Source organism: Nerophis lumbriciformis, linkage group LG11, assembly GCF_033978685.3.
Source record: "Nerophis lumbriciformis linkage group LG11, RoL_Nlum_v2.1, whole genome shotgun sequence".
NCBI classification, from domain to species: domain Eukaryota; kingdom Metazoa; phylum Chordata; class Actinopteri; order Syngnathiformes; family Syngnathidae; genus Nerophis; species Nerophis lumbriciformis.
The window spans coordinates 25,056,386-25,072,317 of record NC_084558.2 but is presented as its reverse complement, the minus strand read 5'-3'; the positions used below and the strand labels follow the sequence as shown (position 1 = coordinate 25,072,317).

The 15,932-nt window shown below is 42.2% G+C and overlaps 1 protein-coding gene across 6 annotated transcripts in view; it reads right to left on the bottom strand.

The window, feature by feature from the left end:
• Nucleotides 1-15,932, bottom strand: part of LOC133610589 (ras/Rap GTPase-activating protein SynGAP-like) — a 73,494-nt gene that overhangs the window by 28,859 nt on the left and 28,703 nt on the right. For all 6 annotated transcript variants that reach the window (XR_009815899.2, XR_009815898.2, XM_061966997.2 and 3 more), the window contains 8 exons: nucleotides 13,253-13,406; nucleotides 13,071-13,169; nucleotides 12,610-12,849; nucleotides 1,692-2,027; nucleotides 1,465-1,609; nucleotides 1,246-1,390; nucleotides 937-1,173; nucleotides 645-846 (listed from right to left, as the gene is read on the bottom strand). Coding sequence is in view for 4 of the 6 variants with exons in the window: in XM_061966997.2 (XP_061822981.1) it covers nucleotides 645-846; nucleotides 937-1,173; nucleotides 1,246-1,390; nucleotides 1,465-1,609; nucleotides 1,692-2,027; nucleotides 12,610-12,849; nucleotides 13,071-13,169; nucleotides 13,253-13,406 (1,558 nt within the window). In the remaining 2 variants the exon portion in view is untranslated. The remainder of the gene's footprint in view (nucleotides 1-644; nucleotides 847-936; nucleotides 1,174-1,245; nucleotides 1,391-1,464; nucleotides 1,610-1,691; nucleotides 2,028-12,609; nucleotides 12,850-13,070; nucleotides 13,170-13,252; nucleotides 13,407-15,932) is intronic.

Sequence of the window (15,932 nt, the reverse complement as noted above, 5' to 3'; positions counted from 1 at the left end):
ACTTCTAGGTGGGTTTACCACTGTTCCATGTTTTCTCCATTTGTGGATAATGGCTCTCACCGTGGTTTGCTGGAGCCCTAAAGCTTTAGAAATGGCTCTGTAATCATTTTCCAGACAGATAAATGTCAATTACTTTATTTTTCACTCATCCATTTTCTACCGCTTGTCTCTCTCGGGGTCGCGGGGGGTGCTGGAGCCTAACTTTTCTTGAATTTATTTGGACAGTGGCATTTTGTTGCAGTTTTTTCAGATCTTTTGACAGACAGGATCTATTTAGGTGATTTCCTGATTGAACATGTTTGGAGGTAATCGGGTTTGGGTGTGGTCAGTGAAATTTAAATCAGATTTCCAAAAAATGCAATTGGCCACAGTTAGATTTGATTATGATTATGATTTAACAAGGGGGGCAACTACTTTTTCACATTGGGCAAAGTAGCTTTGGATATCTTTTTTCCCTTAAAACGTTAAATCATCATTTAAAAACTGCATTTTGTGTTTACTTTGGTTATTTGTGTTTACATTTACATTTGTTTGATGGTCCCAAACATTTAAGTGGGGAATATATAAAAAAAAATGTAATTTGAAAAGGGGGCAAAAACTTTATCACAGCACTGTATATGCATGGTTGATTGGGGTCCACCAACCTTGCTGAGTTGGCCCATGACTTCCCAAAGTAGGCTGTGCAACATAGACAGCTCTCTGCCGAGGTCGATGTAGCCCTCGAAGCCGCCGGCGTTTCCTCCAGCATCCATGTTGGAGATCTCGTAGAGGAACTGCTGCATGGAACCCCATTCCATCTCTAAGAACTCATTCATGAAGTACATGAACTCCTCCTTAGGCCCAAACCTTTGGGGTGTAATGCAGAAATACGGAACACATTACTGCCACCTACAGGCCTGGGGTTCTTAGTGAAAGAGGTCATAGCGTAGGACTCACTTGCTGAAGCTAGCCAGGTTCTGCATGACTTTGGCGATGAGCGTGAGCGTCCGCGAGGTGCGTTCGGCAGGGTACTCCTGCGTCAGGTTGAAGAGCGATGGGGACATGATGGCCGGGCACATGAAGCGAAGAAACAGTGACGAGCTAATGAGGCTGTCGGCGAGGTCCTCCCTCCCACGCTCGGCACATCTCACCCTCCACGACGCAAACACCTCTTTCAGCTCGCGGGGGAAAATGCTGAAGGTTCACAACAAGACTCTGCGTCAAGAAGATGAATAGGGAAAGAGTGCGCTGAGGTCGCACATGCACCATAGGGAGTTGATGATCTTGCAGAGTAGGAGCTCGCAGCACATGCGAAGGTTTGCTTGATGGTCAGCCAGGACCGAAGGCGGGACTCGCATGGGGTCCACTTCACAGTTCTCCTCAGATTCATACAATGCTCGAATGAAGTCACCTGAGAAGAGGACATCACACTTAGGTTGGATACGTAACAGACAAAATGTCTCCTTAAGTCAGGCTGTAACTCACCAATCCCCTCCTTGAGGTATCTGTGACCTATCAACTTGAGGTACTCCTCCACAGCCTTCGTCGCAAGCGTGTTTTCTCTGAAGATCATGTGCTCGCGGTCCATGAATCTATCCACCTCACACATCGCCATGTCAGACAAAAACTCCTGAAAGGTCAACATTCTTGTCAAATCAGGTGTAATCAGAATTTGACCTGTTAAAGCCTTGGCGGAGGTCTTGTTTGCTTACCTTAGTTTTCCCAGTGCTTTGGAGTATGTGCACCAGCGCAAACGCCACCTCCTCTTTGCTCTTCACGCTCAACAGCGGCTCCAGTACTGCACACAGTGTTCGGTAGTTGTTGGTGATGTACTCAGCGAATTCCTTGTACAGCTCCATAGGAAGAATGTTCATGGTCTGGTAGCGAGATTTGACGCGGAGCGAGGCGTTGATGATTTTGCCGCTGCCAACGCCGCCGCTCTTGGCCAAAACGCTGGACTGGATGACGGGGTACCACTGCTCCACGAACTGCCGACCGGTGATGCTAGAGATGGGGATGCTGACGAGGCCGAGGTAAGTGCTTTTTTCCTAGAATGACAGTAACAACACCTGGTAAAGCTTTATCAGGAACTAACTTAGTTTTTGTCAGGCAAACAAAAACACAGTAAGCAGTAAGTTCCCTTCATATTTGGCCAAAGGTCAACATTGTCATTCACCTGTTTTATTACCAGTGCTTATTAATTGTGTGTTGTAAATCAAGACCTTTGTCATTTCCTTCGGTGTGGTGATCTGACCACAAGCTCGTACATAAGATGTTTAATAAAGTTTCCCAATATGGTAGTCTGTCCAATATTGTCATACTATCAGCAAGGAACCATATTTGGATACTAAGACTACATATGGTAAGGAACCTTATTTTGTACCAGCAATTAAAACTTTTTGTTAACTTTTTTAAGAAAAAGAAAGAAAAGAAACCTATTCGATACCTTATCTTTTGAGAGGTAAGGAACCTTATTTGGTACCTTAACTTTTGTCGTGTAAGGAACCGTATTTGGTAACTTAGCTTTTGTCAGGTCAGGAACTGTATTTGGTAACTTAGCTTTTGTCGGGTAAAGAATCATATTTGGCAACTTAGTTTTTTAGAGTAAGGAACCGTATTTGCTTTTTCTCTCTGGCACTCATCGAGGGTGGACGCTCCCCTTCCCTCTCCCTTATCTCTCCGGCTTGCTTCTTTGTCTTGTCTTAACTTTCTTGTTGCCTCTTTTTGCACTGCTCTCCAAATCTAAACATTGGAACTATTTAACTGGCCTCAACGAAATTGACAAGATCTTGGGTTTGGGGGAACCTGCTGTCGTGATGAAGCGGTTGTTGCTGGACACACGACAGACTCTTGGGAGAAGAAGGAGTGCCCTTTTCTGTCGAGGACGTGAAGATAGCCACCTATTCGGAATTATGACAACAGGACATCTGCTGATTGGAGTAAGCGTTGCTCTGGTTTGTCGACAAATTGGAAGTTGCTGGCAGTCTTCAAAGTACCCCAAAGCTGCCACAAAGGATTGGAGGAAGCGGGAAGAACTGTGGACACTCTTGTGATTTTGGATCACATCGGACTGTCTGCCACTCAGTTTTGAGGACCAGTCATAGACAATTTAGAGTGAAAAGCAAATTTTATTTGCACTAACATACAAAACATTCTAACTTGGACTGTTTCCCTGTCTTCGAGACTCTCCCAAAGGACAGTGCAGCGAAGACACAACAAAACTCCCTTCTTGTCTCTCATGGACACACACCTGTTGTTGTTGACTTTGGACTGACTGACAAGAACACCAAGGCCGCGGAAGCAGAGACACACTACGGGCTTACACAAACACTTGCAACCACAAAAATGTACGCCACACACACATACCCCACCCCCAAACCAACGCCCTCGACGCAAATCCCATAGGGGTGATGAATAGATGGTCAGCGCCTGAGAGCTGCGGCCTACCATCATGACCTCGCCCTTCCGTCTGTTGCTAAATATCGAGATGTACGTTGTTTTATGTACAAACCCCATTTCCATATGAGTTGGGAAATTGTGTTAGATGTAAATATAAACGGAATACAATGATTTGCAAATCATTTTCAAGTCATATTCAGTTGAATATGCTACAAAGACAACATATTTGATGTTCAAACTGATAAACATTTTTTTTTTTTTGCAAATAATCATTAACTTTAGAATTTGATGCCAGAAACACATGACAAAGAAGTTGGGAAAGGTGGCAATAAATACTGATAAAGTTGAGGAATGCTCATCAAACACTTATTTGGAACATCCCACAGGTGTGCAGGCTAATTGGGAACAGGTGGGTGCCATGATTGGGTATAAAAACAGCTTCCTAAAAAATGCTCAGTCTTTCACAAGAAAGGATGGGGCGAGGTACACCCCTTTGTCCACAACTGCGCGAGCAAATAGTCAAACAGTTTAAGAACAACGTTTCTCAAAGTGCAATTGCAAGAAATTTAGGGATTTCAACATCTGCGGTCCATAATATCATCAAAAGGTTCAGAGAATCTGGAGAAATCACTCCACGTAAGAGGCATGGCCGGAAACCAACATTGAATGACCGTGACCTTCGATCCCTCAGACGGCACTGTATCAAAAACCGACATCAATCTCTAAAGGATATCACCATATGGGCTCAGGAACACTTCAGAAAACCACTGTCACTAAATACAGTTCATCGCTACATCTGTAAGTGCAAGTTAAAGCTCTACTATGCAAAGCAAAAACCATTTATCAACAACATCCAGAAACGCCGCCGGCTTCTCTGGGCCCGAGATAATCTAAGATGGACTCATGCAAAGTGGAAAAGTGTTCTGTGGTCTGACGAGTCCACATTTCAAATTGTTTTTAGAAATATTCGACATCGTGTCATCCGGACCAAAGGGGAAGCGAACCATCCAGACTGTTATCGACGCAAAGTTCAAAAGCCAGCATCTGTGATGGTATGGGGGTGCATTAGTGCCCAAGGCATGGGTAACTTACACATCTGTGAAGGCACCATTAATGCTGAAAGTTACATACAGGATTCCGGTTCCGGTTCACCGTGCGTGACTGCTCGCTGACTGCTCGCTGTTTCGAAAAAGCTAAGTATCGTTCTATTTCTGTGCTTTTAATTGTTCTGCAGCTTTCTTTATTACTTTCTCAACATATTTAGTAGTACTATTTAACTTGCAAATCACCCAATCTCTGTCTCTCCACCCCTCCCGCAGCTAGCTAGCAGCTAGCTGCTAAGCTAACGAAGCTAGCGCGGAGAAAGGCGTCGCCGGTCGCCAGTCAGAAGGAATCTACTCCTGCACACCGTGACCAGGACTTCTCGGAAGACAGCAGGAACTTCACTCGGTGACAGAAAACACCGTGAGTATGGCTTCCTGCGCGTCTTGCACCTTACTCACGGAGAGGCTGGCTCTGCTAGAGGGCCGTGTCCGCCAGTTAGAGCAGAGTAATCTCGTAACTTTAGATGTTGCGGACACATTGGCTAGCGTTAGCTGTAGCGAGCTAACTAGCCCAGCCTGTAGTAGTCCTAAGCGGCCTACAAGCTACGGTGTACCGGTTGAGACGCATAATAGATTTAGCTCTTTAGCTAGTCCTACACCCCAGTCTACCGGGCACCACACCTTAGTCATAGGGGACTCCATCACCCGAAACATAAAGCTTAGCAAACCAGCCACAATTAAGTGCATCCCTGGGGCCAGAGCACCTGACATTGAGGTTAATCTTAGGGAGCTAACTCGCAACAGGCCTAGTAAACACGTACGACAGGCTAATCGCACCACTAGTTATGCGAATATAGTTGTACACGTTGGCTCCAATGACACTCGAATGAGACAGTCAGAGATTACAAAGAGAAACATAGCCAGGACTTGTGATCTCGCTAGAAAGATGTCCAGGCATCGAGTAATTGTCTCTGGCCCCCTGCCTGCGAGAGGCAATGATGAGAGATATAGCAGATTAGTCTCGCTTAACAAGTGGCTGGCTAGCTTCTGTAGACAACAGGGACTAACGTTTATTGATAATTGGCCCTCTTTCTGGGGCAAACCAGGCTTGCTGATGAGAGACGGCCTTCACCCTAACCAGGACGGCGCCATCATCCTGTCTAAAAACATAGACTACTGTTTAAGTCACATTTGACTAACTACACTAGAGCAAGCCCGGTCACAGGCAATTACAGAGCCTGCTAGTCCGGGTGAGGAGTCAGTTAAGCTAGAACTAGCCAGCGCCAGGCTGGATAATTCCTGTACGCATAGCAATTTTCTTAGAATAACACACAACTCACATAATGTGTTTTCTGTTGTGAATGTGTCAGGGGTAGATATGCATTCTACTGAGGTGGCAAATCATGATGCGTTCAGTCGATCGCAGCATCAAGCAAACAATCTGAAAATTCCCGTCGTATCAATTCCTAGATATGGTCGAAACTTTTTAAAGTGCACTACGTATAATAAACGCAACATTATTAATATTGCTACTACGGATAATTTAAACAAAAACTCGTCAAAACAGCCCAATACCTATAATATGGGCTTTTTAAACATAAGATCATTGTCTCCCAAAACGTTATTAGTTAATGAGGTCATTAGAGACAACAATCTTAACGTCATTGGTCTTAGCGAAACCTGGCTCAAACCAGACGATTTTTTTGCGCTAAATGAGGCATCTCCTCCTAACTATACAAATGCGCATATTGCCCGTCCCCTTAAAAGGGGTGGGGGGGTCGCACTAATATACAATGAAAACTTTAACCTTACCCCTAACCTAAATAATAAATACAAATCGTTTGAGGTGCTTACTATGAGGTCTGTCGCACCGCTGCCTCTCGATATGGCTGTTATCTACCGCCCCCCAGGGCCCTACTCGGACTTTATCAATGAATTCTCAGAGTTCGTTGCTGATCTAGTGACGCACGCAGACAATATAATCATAATGGGGGACTTTAATATCCATATGAATACCCCATCGGACCCTCAGTGCGTGGCGCTCCAAACTATAATTGATAGCTGTGGTCTTACACAAATAATAAATGAACCTACGCATCGCAACGGTAATACGATAGATCTAGTGCTGGTCAGGGGTGTCACCACCTCCAAAGTTATGGTACTCCCGTATACTAAAGTAATGTCCGATCATTACCTTATAAAATTCGAAGTTCTGACTCATTGTCAACAAACTAATAATGATAATAACTGCTATAGCAGCCGCAACATTAATGCTGCCACAACGATGACTCTTGCTGACCTACTGCCTTCGGTAATGGCACCATTCCCAAATTATGTCGGCTCTATTGATAACCTAACTAACAACTTTGACAATGCCCTGCACAAAACCATTGATAGTATAGCACCGCTAAAACAAAAAAGGGCCCCTAAAAGGCGCACCCCATGGTTTACAGAAGAAACCAGAGCTCATAAATTATCATGTAGAAAGTTGGAACGCAAATGGCGCGCGACCAAGCTTGATGTTTTCCATCAAGCATGGAGTGATAGTTTAATATCGTATAAACGCATGCTTACCTTAGCTAAAGCTAAATATTACTCAAATCTCATCCGCCTCAACAAAAACGACCCTAAATTTTTGTTTAGTACAGTAGCATCGCTAACCCAACAAGGGACTCCTCCCAATAGCTCCACCCACTCGGCAGATGACTTTATGAATTTCTTTAATAAGAAAATTGAACTCATTAGAAAGGAGATTAAAGACAACGCATCCCAGCTACAACTGGGTTCTATTAACACAGATACAACTGTATCTACGACGGATACTGCAATACAAAATAGTCTCTCTCTTTTTGATGAAATAACATTAGAGGAACTATTACGGCGTGTAAGTGGGATAAAACAAACATGTTTACTTGACCCACTTCCTGGGAAACTTATCAAGGAGCTTTTTGTATTATTAGGTCCATCAGTGCTAAATATTATAAACTTATCACTTTCCTCTGGCACTGTTCCCCTAGCATTCAAGAAAGCGGTTATTCATCCTCTGCTCAAAAGACCTAACTTTGATCCTGACCTCATGGTAAACTACCGACCGGTGTCCCACCTTCCCTTTATTTAAAAAATCCTCAAAAAAATTGTCGCACAGCAGCTAAATGAACACTTAGTGTCTAACAATCTCTGTGAACCTTTTCAATCCGGTTTCAGGGCAAATCACTCTACGGAGACAGCCCTCGCAAAAATGACTAATGATCTACTGCTAACGATGGATTCTGATGCGTCATCTATGTTGCTGCTTCTTGATCTTAGCGCTGCTTTCGATACCGTCGATCATAATATTTTATTAGAGCGTATCAAAACACGTATTGGTATATCAGACTTAGCTTTGTCGTGGTTTAACTCTTATCTTACTGACAGGATGCAATGCGTCTCCCATAATAATGTGACCTCGGACTATGTTAAGGTAACGTGCGGAGTTCCTCAGGGTTCGGTTCTTGGCCCTGCACTCTTTAGCATGTACATGCTGCCGCTAGGCGACATCATACGCAAATTCGGTGTTAGCTTTCATTGTTATGCTGATGACACCCAACTCTACATGCCCCTAAAGCTGACCAACACGCCGGATTGTAGTCAGCTGGAGGCGTGTCTTAATGAAATTAAACAATGGATGTCCGCTAACTTCTTGCAACTCAACGCCAAGAAAACGGAAATGCTGATTATCGGTCCTGCTAAACACCGACATTTATTTAATAATACCACCTTAACATTTGACAACCAAACAATTACACAAGGCGAATCAGTAAAGAATCTGGGTATTATCTTCGACCCAACTCTCTCGTTTGAATCACACATTAAGAGTGTTACTAAAACGGCCTTCTTTCATCTCCGTAATATCGCTAAAATTCGTTCTATTTTGTCCACTAGCGACGCTGAGATCATTATTCATGCGTTCGTTACGTCTCGTCTCGACTACTGTAACGTATTATTTTCGGGTCTCCCTATGTCTAGCATTAAAAGACTACAATTGGTACAAAATGCGGCTGCTAGACTTTTGACAAGAACAATAAAGTTTGATCATATTACGCCTATACTGGCTCACCTGCACTGGCTTCCTGTGCACTTAAGATGTGACTTTAAGGTTTTACTACTTACGTATAAAATACTACACGGTCTAGCTCCATCCTATCTTGTCGATTGCATTGTACCATATGTCCCGGCAAGAAATCTGCGTTCAAAGAACTCCGGCTTATTAGTGATTCCCAGAGCCCAAAAAAAGTCTGCGGGCTATAGAGCGTTTTCTATTCGGGCTCCAGTACTATGGAATGCCCTCCCGGTAACAATTAGAGATGCTACCTCAGTAGAAGCATTTAAGTCCCATCTTAAAACTCATTTGTATACTCTAGCCTTTAAATAGCCCCCCTGTTAGACCAGTTGATCTGCCGTTTCTTTTCTTTTCTCCTCTGCTCCCCTATTCCTTGTGGAGGGGGGGGGGGGGGGGGGCACAGGTCCGGTGGCCATGGATGAAGTGCTGGCTGTCCAGAGTCGGGACCCGGGGTGGACCGCTCGCCTGTGCATCGGCTGGGAACATCTCTGCGCTGCTGACCCGTCTCCGCTCGGGATGGTGTCCTGCTGGCCCCACTATGGACTGGACTCTTACTATTATGTTGGATCCACTATGGACTGGACTCTCACAATATTATGTCAGACCCACTCGACATCCATTGCTTTCGGTCTCCCCTAGAGGGGGGGGGGGTTACCCACATATGCGGTCCTCTCCAAGGTTTCTCATAGTCATTCACATCGACGTCCCACTGGGGTGAGTTTTTCCTTGCCCTTATGTGGGCTTTGTACCGAGGATGTCGTCGTGGCTTGTGCAGCCCTTTGAGACACTTGTGATTTAGGGCTATATAAATAAACATTGATTGATTGATTGATTGGGACGGCGTGGCGCAGTGGAAGAGTGGCCGTGCGCGACCCGAGGGTCCTTGGTTCAATCCCCACCTAGTACCAACCTCGTCATGTCCGTTGTGTCCTGAGCAAGACACTTCACCCTTGCTCCTGATGGGTGCTGGTAGCGCCTTGCATGGCAGCTCCCTTCATCAGTGTGTGAATGTGTGTGTGAATGGGTAAATGTGGAAGTAGTGTCAAAGCGCTTTGAGTACCTTGAAGGTAGAAAAGCGCTATACAAGTACAACCCATTTATTGATTTGGAACAACATATGCTGCCATCTAAGCGCCATCTTTTTCATGGACGCCCCTGCTTATTTCAGCAAGACAATGCCAAGCCACATTCAGCACGTGTTACAACAGCGTGGCTTCGTAAAAAAAGAGTGCGGGTACTTTCCTGGCTCGCCTGCAGTCCAGACCTGTCTCCCATCGAAAATGTGTGGCGCATTATGAAGCGTAAAATACGAGACCCCGGACTGTTGAACCACTGAAGCTCTACATAAAACCAGAATGGGAAAGAATTCCACTTTCAAAGCTTCAACAATTAGTTTCCTCAGTTCCCAATCATTTGAGTATTAAAAGAAAAGGTGATGTAACACAGTGGTGAACATGCCCTTTCCCAACTACTTTGGCACGTGTTGCAGCCATGAAATTCTAAGTTAATTATTATTTGCAAAAAAAATAAAGTTTAGGAGTTTGAACATCAAATATCTTGTCTTTGTAGTGCATTCAATTGAATATGGGTTGAAAAGGATTTGCAAATCATTGTATTCCGTTTATATTTACATCTAACACAATTTCCCAACTCATATGGAAACGGGGTTTGTATATGTGCTTTGCTATGGAGGTTTTTTCCCACTCCAGACTAGGGCCCCTTAGGAGCCCAGTCTAGATTGTATTTTTTTTTACTCATCCTTCCCCAGCGTTTTACCTTTTTCCCATCTTTTACGGGGCGCCTTGTGGCGACCCATCAGCGTTCCTGTTCTGTAACCAAGTACACTGTTTGTCTAATCTTGAACGGGTTTGTGCTGAAAACAAAGTTTCGTTGTACTTGTGCAATGACAATAAAGACCTACCTATTTGCTAACTTAGCTTTTGTCAGGTGAAGGACCATATTTTGTCATTTATCTTTTATTGGGTAAGGAAACTTATTTGGTAACTTGGCTGTTGTTAGGTAAGGAACCATGTTTGGTAAATTAGCTTTTGATGGTTTAGGGTCCAGATTTGGTCACTTAGCATTTGGTAAATTAGCTTTTGTCGGATAAGGAACCATATTTTGTCATGAATCTTTCATTGGGTAAGGAAACTTATTTGGTAACATAGCTTTTGTCAGGTAAGGAACCATGTTTTGTCATTTATCTTTTATTGGGTGAGGCAGTGTTTTTCAACATTTTTTGAGCTAAGGCACATTTTTTGCGTTGAAAAAATTTGGAGGCACACCACCAGCAGAAATCAATAAAAAACTAAAATCAGTTGAAAGTTAAAAGTTGTTGTCGCAATTGTTGGATATGACTTTAAACCATAACCAACCATGCATCAATATAGCTCTTGTCTCAAAGTAGGTGTACTGTCATGACCTGTCACATCACGCCGTGACTTATTTTAAATGTGTTTGCTGTTTTCCTGTATGTAGTGTTTTAGTTCTTGTCTTGCGCTCCTATTTTGGTGGCTTTTTCTCTTTTTTTGGTATTTTCCTGTAGCAGTTTCCTGTCTTCCTTTGAGCGATATTTCCCGCATCTACTTTATTTTAGCAATCAAGAATATTTCAGTTGTTTTTATTCTTCTTTTTGGGGACATTGTTGATTGTCATGTCATGTTCGGATGCACATTGTGGACGCAATCTTTGCTCCAAAGTAAGTCTTTGCTGTCACCCAGCATTCTGTTTTTGTTGACTTTGTAGCCAGATCAGTTTTAGTTTCGTTCTGCATAGCCATCCCTAAACTTCAATGCCTTTTCTTAGGGGCACTCACCTTTTGTTTATTTTTGGTTTAAGCATTAGACACCTTTTTACCTGCATGCTGCCTCCCGCTGTTTCCGACATCTACAAAGCAATTAGCTACCGGATGGCACCTACTGATATGGAAGAGTATTACACGGTTACTCTGCCGAACTCTAGACAGCACCGACATTCAACATCAACACATAATTTTCAGACTATTATTACTGGTTTTCAAAAAATATTTTTAACCCAAATAAGTGAAATTAGATAATCTCCCACAGCACACCAGACTGTATCTCACGGCAAACTAGGGGTAAGGGATCATATTTGATAACTTAGCTTTTGTTGGGTAAGGAACCCTATTTGGTGATTTAGCTTTTGGTGGGTAAGGGACTATATTTGGTCATTTAGCATTTGGTAATTTAGCTTTTGATGGGTAAGTTACCATATTTAGTCATCTAGGGAAAGGAACCACATTAGGTTAAAGCAAAGAAACATATTTGGTAACTTAGCAGTTATCAGGTGAGAACCATATTTGGTAACTTGGCCTTTACAGGTCAAAGAACCATATCTGGTTCAAACATACACATGCGGCCCGTTAAGCTTTTCAATCTGGCCCGCCGGACATTACCAAATATTTTTTTTAGATCGTTAAAATGGAAAGTGTAGCTGCCATTATGATGTGCAGTGATGTTTTCTAATGACCGTAAGTCTTGAACTATACAATGTATTTCAATGGTTGAAATCTGCGCTTTTGGATGATATACCAGTTACTATGGTAATCTAATTAGTTACTATGGTAATTTAATTAGTTACTATGGTCATCTAGTTAGTTACTATGGTAATCTACGTCACAGCAGCTCAGACGAGGCACCAAGCAGTGTGGGTGGGAAGCGTTTCCAGACGCGGAAGGAGATTTTCACAACTAAGCTCTAAAGCTTAGTGATATATCAGATATATCAGATTGTAGGTGGGTTTATTTTGTACCTTTCGCATTCATATTTCACTGTGTTTGTTGCATTTTTGTCGCGTTTCACTCGATTGTAAAATATGTCGATCGAAAGGGCGTGTGACGTTCATATTTTGTCAATATTCAGTGTTTTATCGTTCATAGAAAAATGTAAAATTCCTTTAAGTTTTTTAAGGCGGTCTGTCATAATGTTTTTAGCATTCAATCAGACATTATTGTGAGGTTTTGTATTAGTGTTCCTAAAAATAGATATACCGGCCCCAGACACATTTTTTTCTCTAAATGTGGCCCCTGAGTCAAAATAATTGCCCAGGCCTGTTCTAGACTGAACCGACCTTGCGTCTCTTTTTGTCCGTCTCCTTGTAGAGGTGCAAGCGAAGGCTACGAATGGTGGGTAGGTTGTTGAACTCAAAGTGCTCGCCCCAGAATATGGTGTCGGTGCGAGGTTTGCTGGTGGTGCGGGCGTACAGCATGTCGTCCAGACACAGCTCACAGTAGTAGCGTTTCTTCGTCGGGAGGTCTCGCGCTTCGATGATCCACAACTTGAGTACATTGTCAACTCGTCGGCTGTTGTCCTGGAAAGGAAGGCTTCATTATAGTGCTGAAACCTTAGTCCAGAGTTACGCAACCTTTAAGTCATTGCACATATTTCATTATAGAAAAATCTCAAGGGACACTAGCAAACAAAAATGGCAACAAGTGGATACATAAATCACGTGTCTTCTGCCGTCGAGTAAACAATAATTTCATTGTTCACAGTACCTAAATTTGATTTTTTTTCCAGTATTAGCTTCACCTTGTTGGGTTTGACAGCTCGTTGCAGGTTTTCAATCCACTTGTCTCTCTCTGATGCAGACCGGCAGGCAAAGCATTTTGTTCCGGAATTGGTGGTCACCTAAACACATTTGAAAAAGCTATAAGAGCTTACACTTTTCTAAAAAAAAAAAATTCTAGTGTACTCAAGTACAATATGCGCACCTCAAAGCAATACTCTTGTCCTAAAATGCTGGAATGAACTGGTTTTATGACGGCGTCTTCATCCAGAATCAAGTCCAAAGCCTCGGCAGCACTGCTGGGAGAGAGCAAGGACTCGTGGGAGTGGGATTCTTTGAAACTCTGCATCAAGCGTGTCCTGGTGAGAGAAGGAAGAAAAAAAACAATGCTTTGACTTTCACAGCCCTCCTGCTACAAGTATTATCATACCCATCCTTAAATAAACTTACCAGAAAATGCTGCTGCTGTAACTTAATGATACACAGTGAGTCACTGCGACTCAGCAGGCATCACACCTGACAATCTAAACATATTTTTGAGATAATCCTTTCATAATGAGTTTTTGTGAGCAAAGGCAAGACCATCAGATTTCTTTCATTTCATTTGTTGTTGACTGGGCTGGTCTGCGTCATTTGTTAGCGGCGTGAAATATACACTCCGTAAGACATACTTGCCAACCTTGAGACCTCTGATTTCGGGAGGTGGGGGGGGCGTGGTTAAGAGGGGAGGAGTATATTTACAGCTATAATTCACCAAGTCAAGTATTTCATATATATATACATATATATATATATATATATATATATATATATATAAGAAATACTTGACTTTCAGTGAATTCTAGCTATATATATATATATATATATATATATTTATTTTATTATATATATATATATATTTATATATATATATATACACACATATATATATATATATATATATATATATATATATATATATATATATATATATATATAAATAAAAGAAATACTTGAATTTCAGTGTTCATTTATTTACACATATACACACACATAACACTCATCTACTTATTGTTGAGTTAAGGGTTGAATTGTCCATCCTTGTTCTATTCTGTCACTATTTTTCTAACCATGCTGAACACCCTCTCTGATGATGCATTCTGCTTCGTCTCCTTGTGTGCGCAGTTGTGCACTGCACTCTCTAAAATAACTAGATGTTATTGTCACATATGCATGTACAGTAGATGGCAGCATTGTCCTGTTTAAGAGTGTCACAACATTGCTGTTTACGGCAGACAAAAACGTGACTGCTGTTGTTGTGTGTTGTTGCCGTGCTGGGAGGACGTTAATGAAACTGCCTAACAATAAACCCACATAAGAAACCAAGAACTTGCCCTCGATCATTCCACAGTTATAACGTGATTGGGCAGGCACGCTGTTTATTTTGTGGGAAAGTGGACGTGAAAACAGGCTGTCGACACGTCACTCAGGTCCGCATGGAGCTGGAGGGGGCGTGGCCTCCAGCTCCGCCTGAATTTCGGGAGATTTTCGGGAGAAAATTTGTTCCGCGAGGTTTTCGGGAGAGGTGCTGAATTTCGGGAGTCTCCCGGAAAATCCGGGAGGGTTGGCAAGTATGCCGTAAGACCAGAAAAAACTTTAATTTCTAATGTACAGCAAAGTTAATAAGTGAAGAAAAGATAGGAGGAAACGCTGCAACAAAGACATATTTTCATTTGCTTGGTTTAGTAAAAATGTTGCAGAATTTGCTAAGAAAATAAAATCAATAAGAAGTTGCTAGGTAGTATTAGCATAAGCATAACAATCTGAGCCTGAACGCCAGAGGCACAAAAAAATTCCAAAGTACCTAATTAACACTATAGGTACCAAACATATATATTCTGTTTATTAGAATTGTACTTTTATTCTCTGTATGCTGTGTACTGAGTGTGAATGCCGCAAGATCTAAGCCAAACATTCTGTGTCTTACTCGCCAGCATTAGCTTAAAAGCTGGAGACCAACATGTTTTTCCAACCATAGGACACAAGACAGTGAGTCTGAAGGACAGTGCTGAGAAGAAGAAGTAAAGGATAATTTTTTTGTTAAAATAAATAAATACTTAAAAACGTGTCAACGACTGCACCATGCTAACGCCTGCCGGGGAAGTTAAAATAATATCTAAACGGCGGACATTTAGTCTAGAAAATATGGAGAAGCTTCTGATGGTGTGTTTCACGAAGCTGGAAGATACAGTCAAAGTCCACTCTCCAAGGTAACTGCTGTACATTATTATTACATTACTTCATAAAACTACTGTAGTAATTTGTAGTACATTAAATTGTATTGTTTTAGACACTATTTCTTATCTAAAAGGGTTTAATTTTTAAAAGGCATGTCAAAATTGTACTGTTATCAATGTATTTCATAGAGCCAATTGAACTTGTATCCCGAGGTACCACTATATATGGTTAGGTTACATTTTATGACATGAACCATGTAACTTTATAAAAAGGTTTTAGGAGACAATGTTATATATTGACTATTTTAAGTGGGGAGCATTGTTTTTTTACCGTGACACACAAACTATAGCCTAGCAACATTGTTCGTATAATACGGTGTTCAACTGAATGTGATGTTGTGCCACGCTGACAACCTGATACGTTTGTTGTCGTCTTTGAACATAAACAAGGCAATAGAAAAAGGAGTGAATAGAGAAATTAAAGCAGCAGCTTTGAAGATAAATTAATTATGCAGGAATTAAGGATCAGTAACTCGGCACTAGATTTAATGCTGTCAGTTGGACGACGTCGAGGCAGGAGATGAAGCGCGCTTGGCAGCCGCGTTGCAACAGCTGCGATGGAAAGCGAGAGTGTGAAGTCGGACACGGCATTGTCAACTTAATTCCACA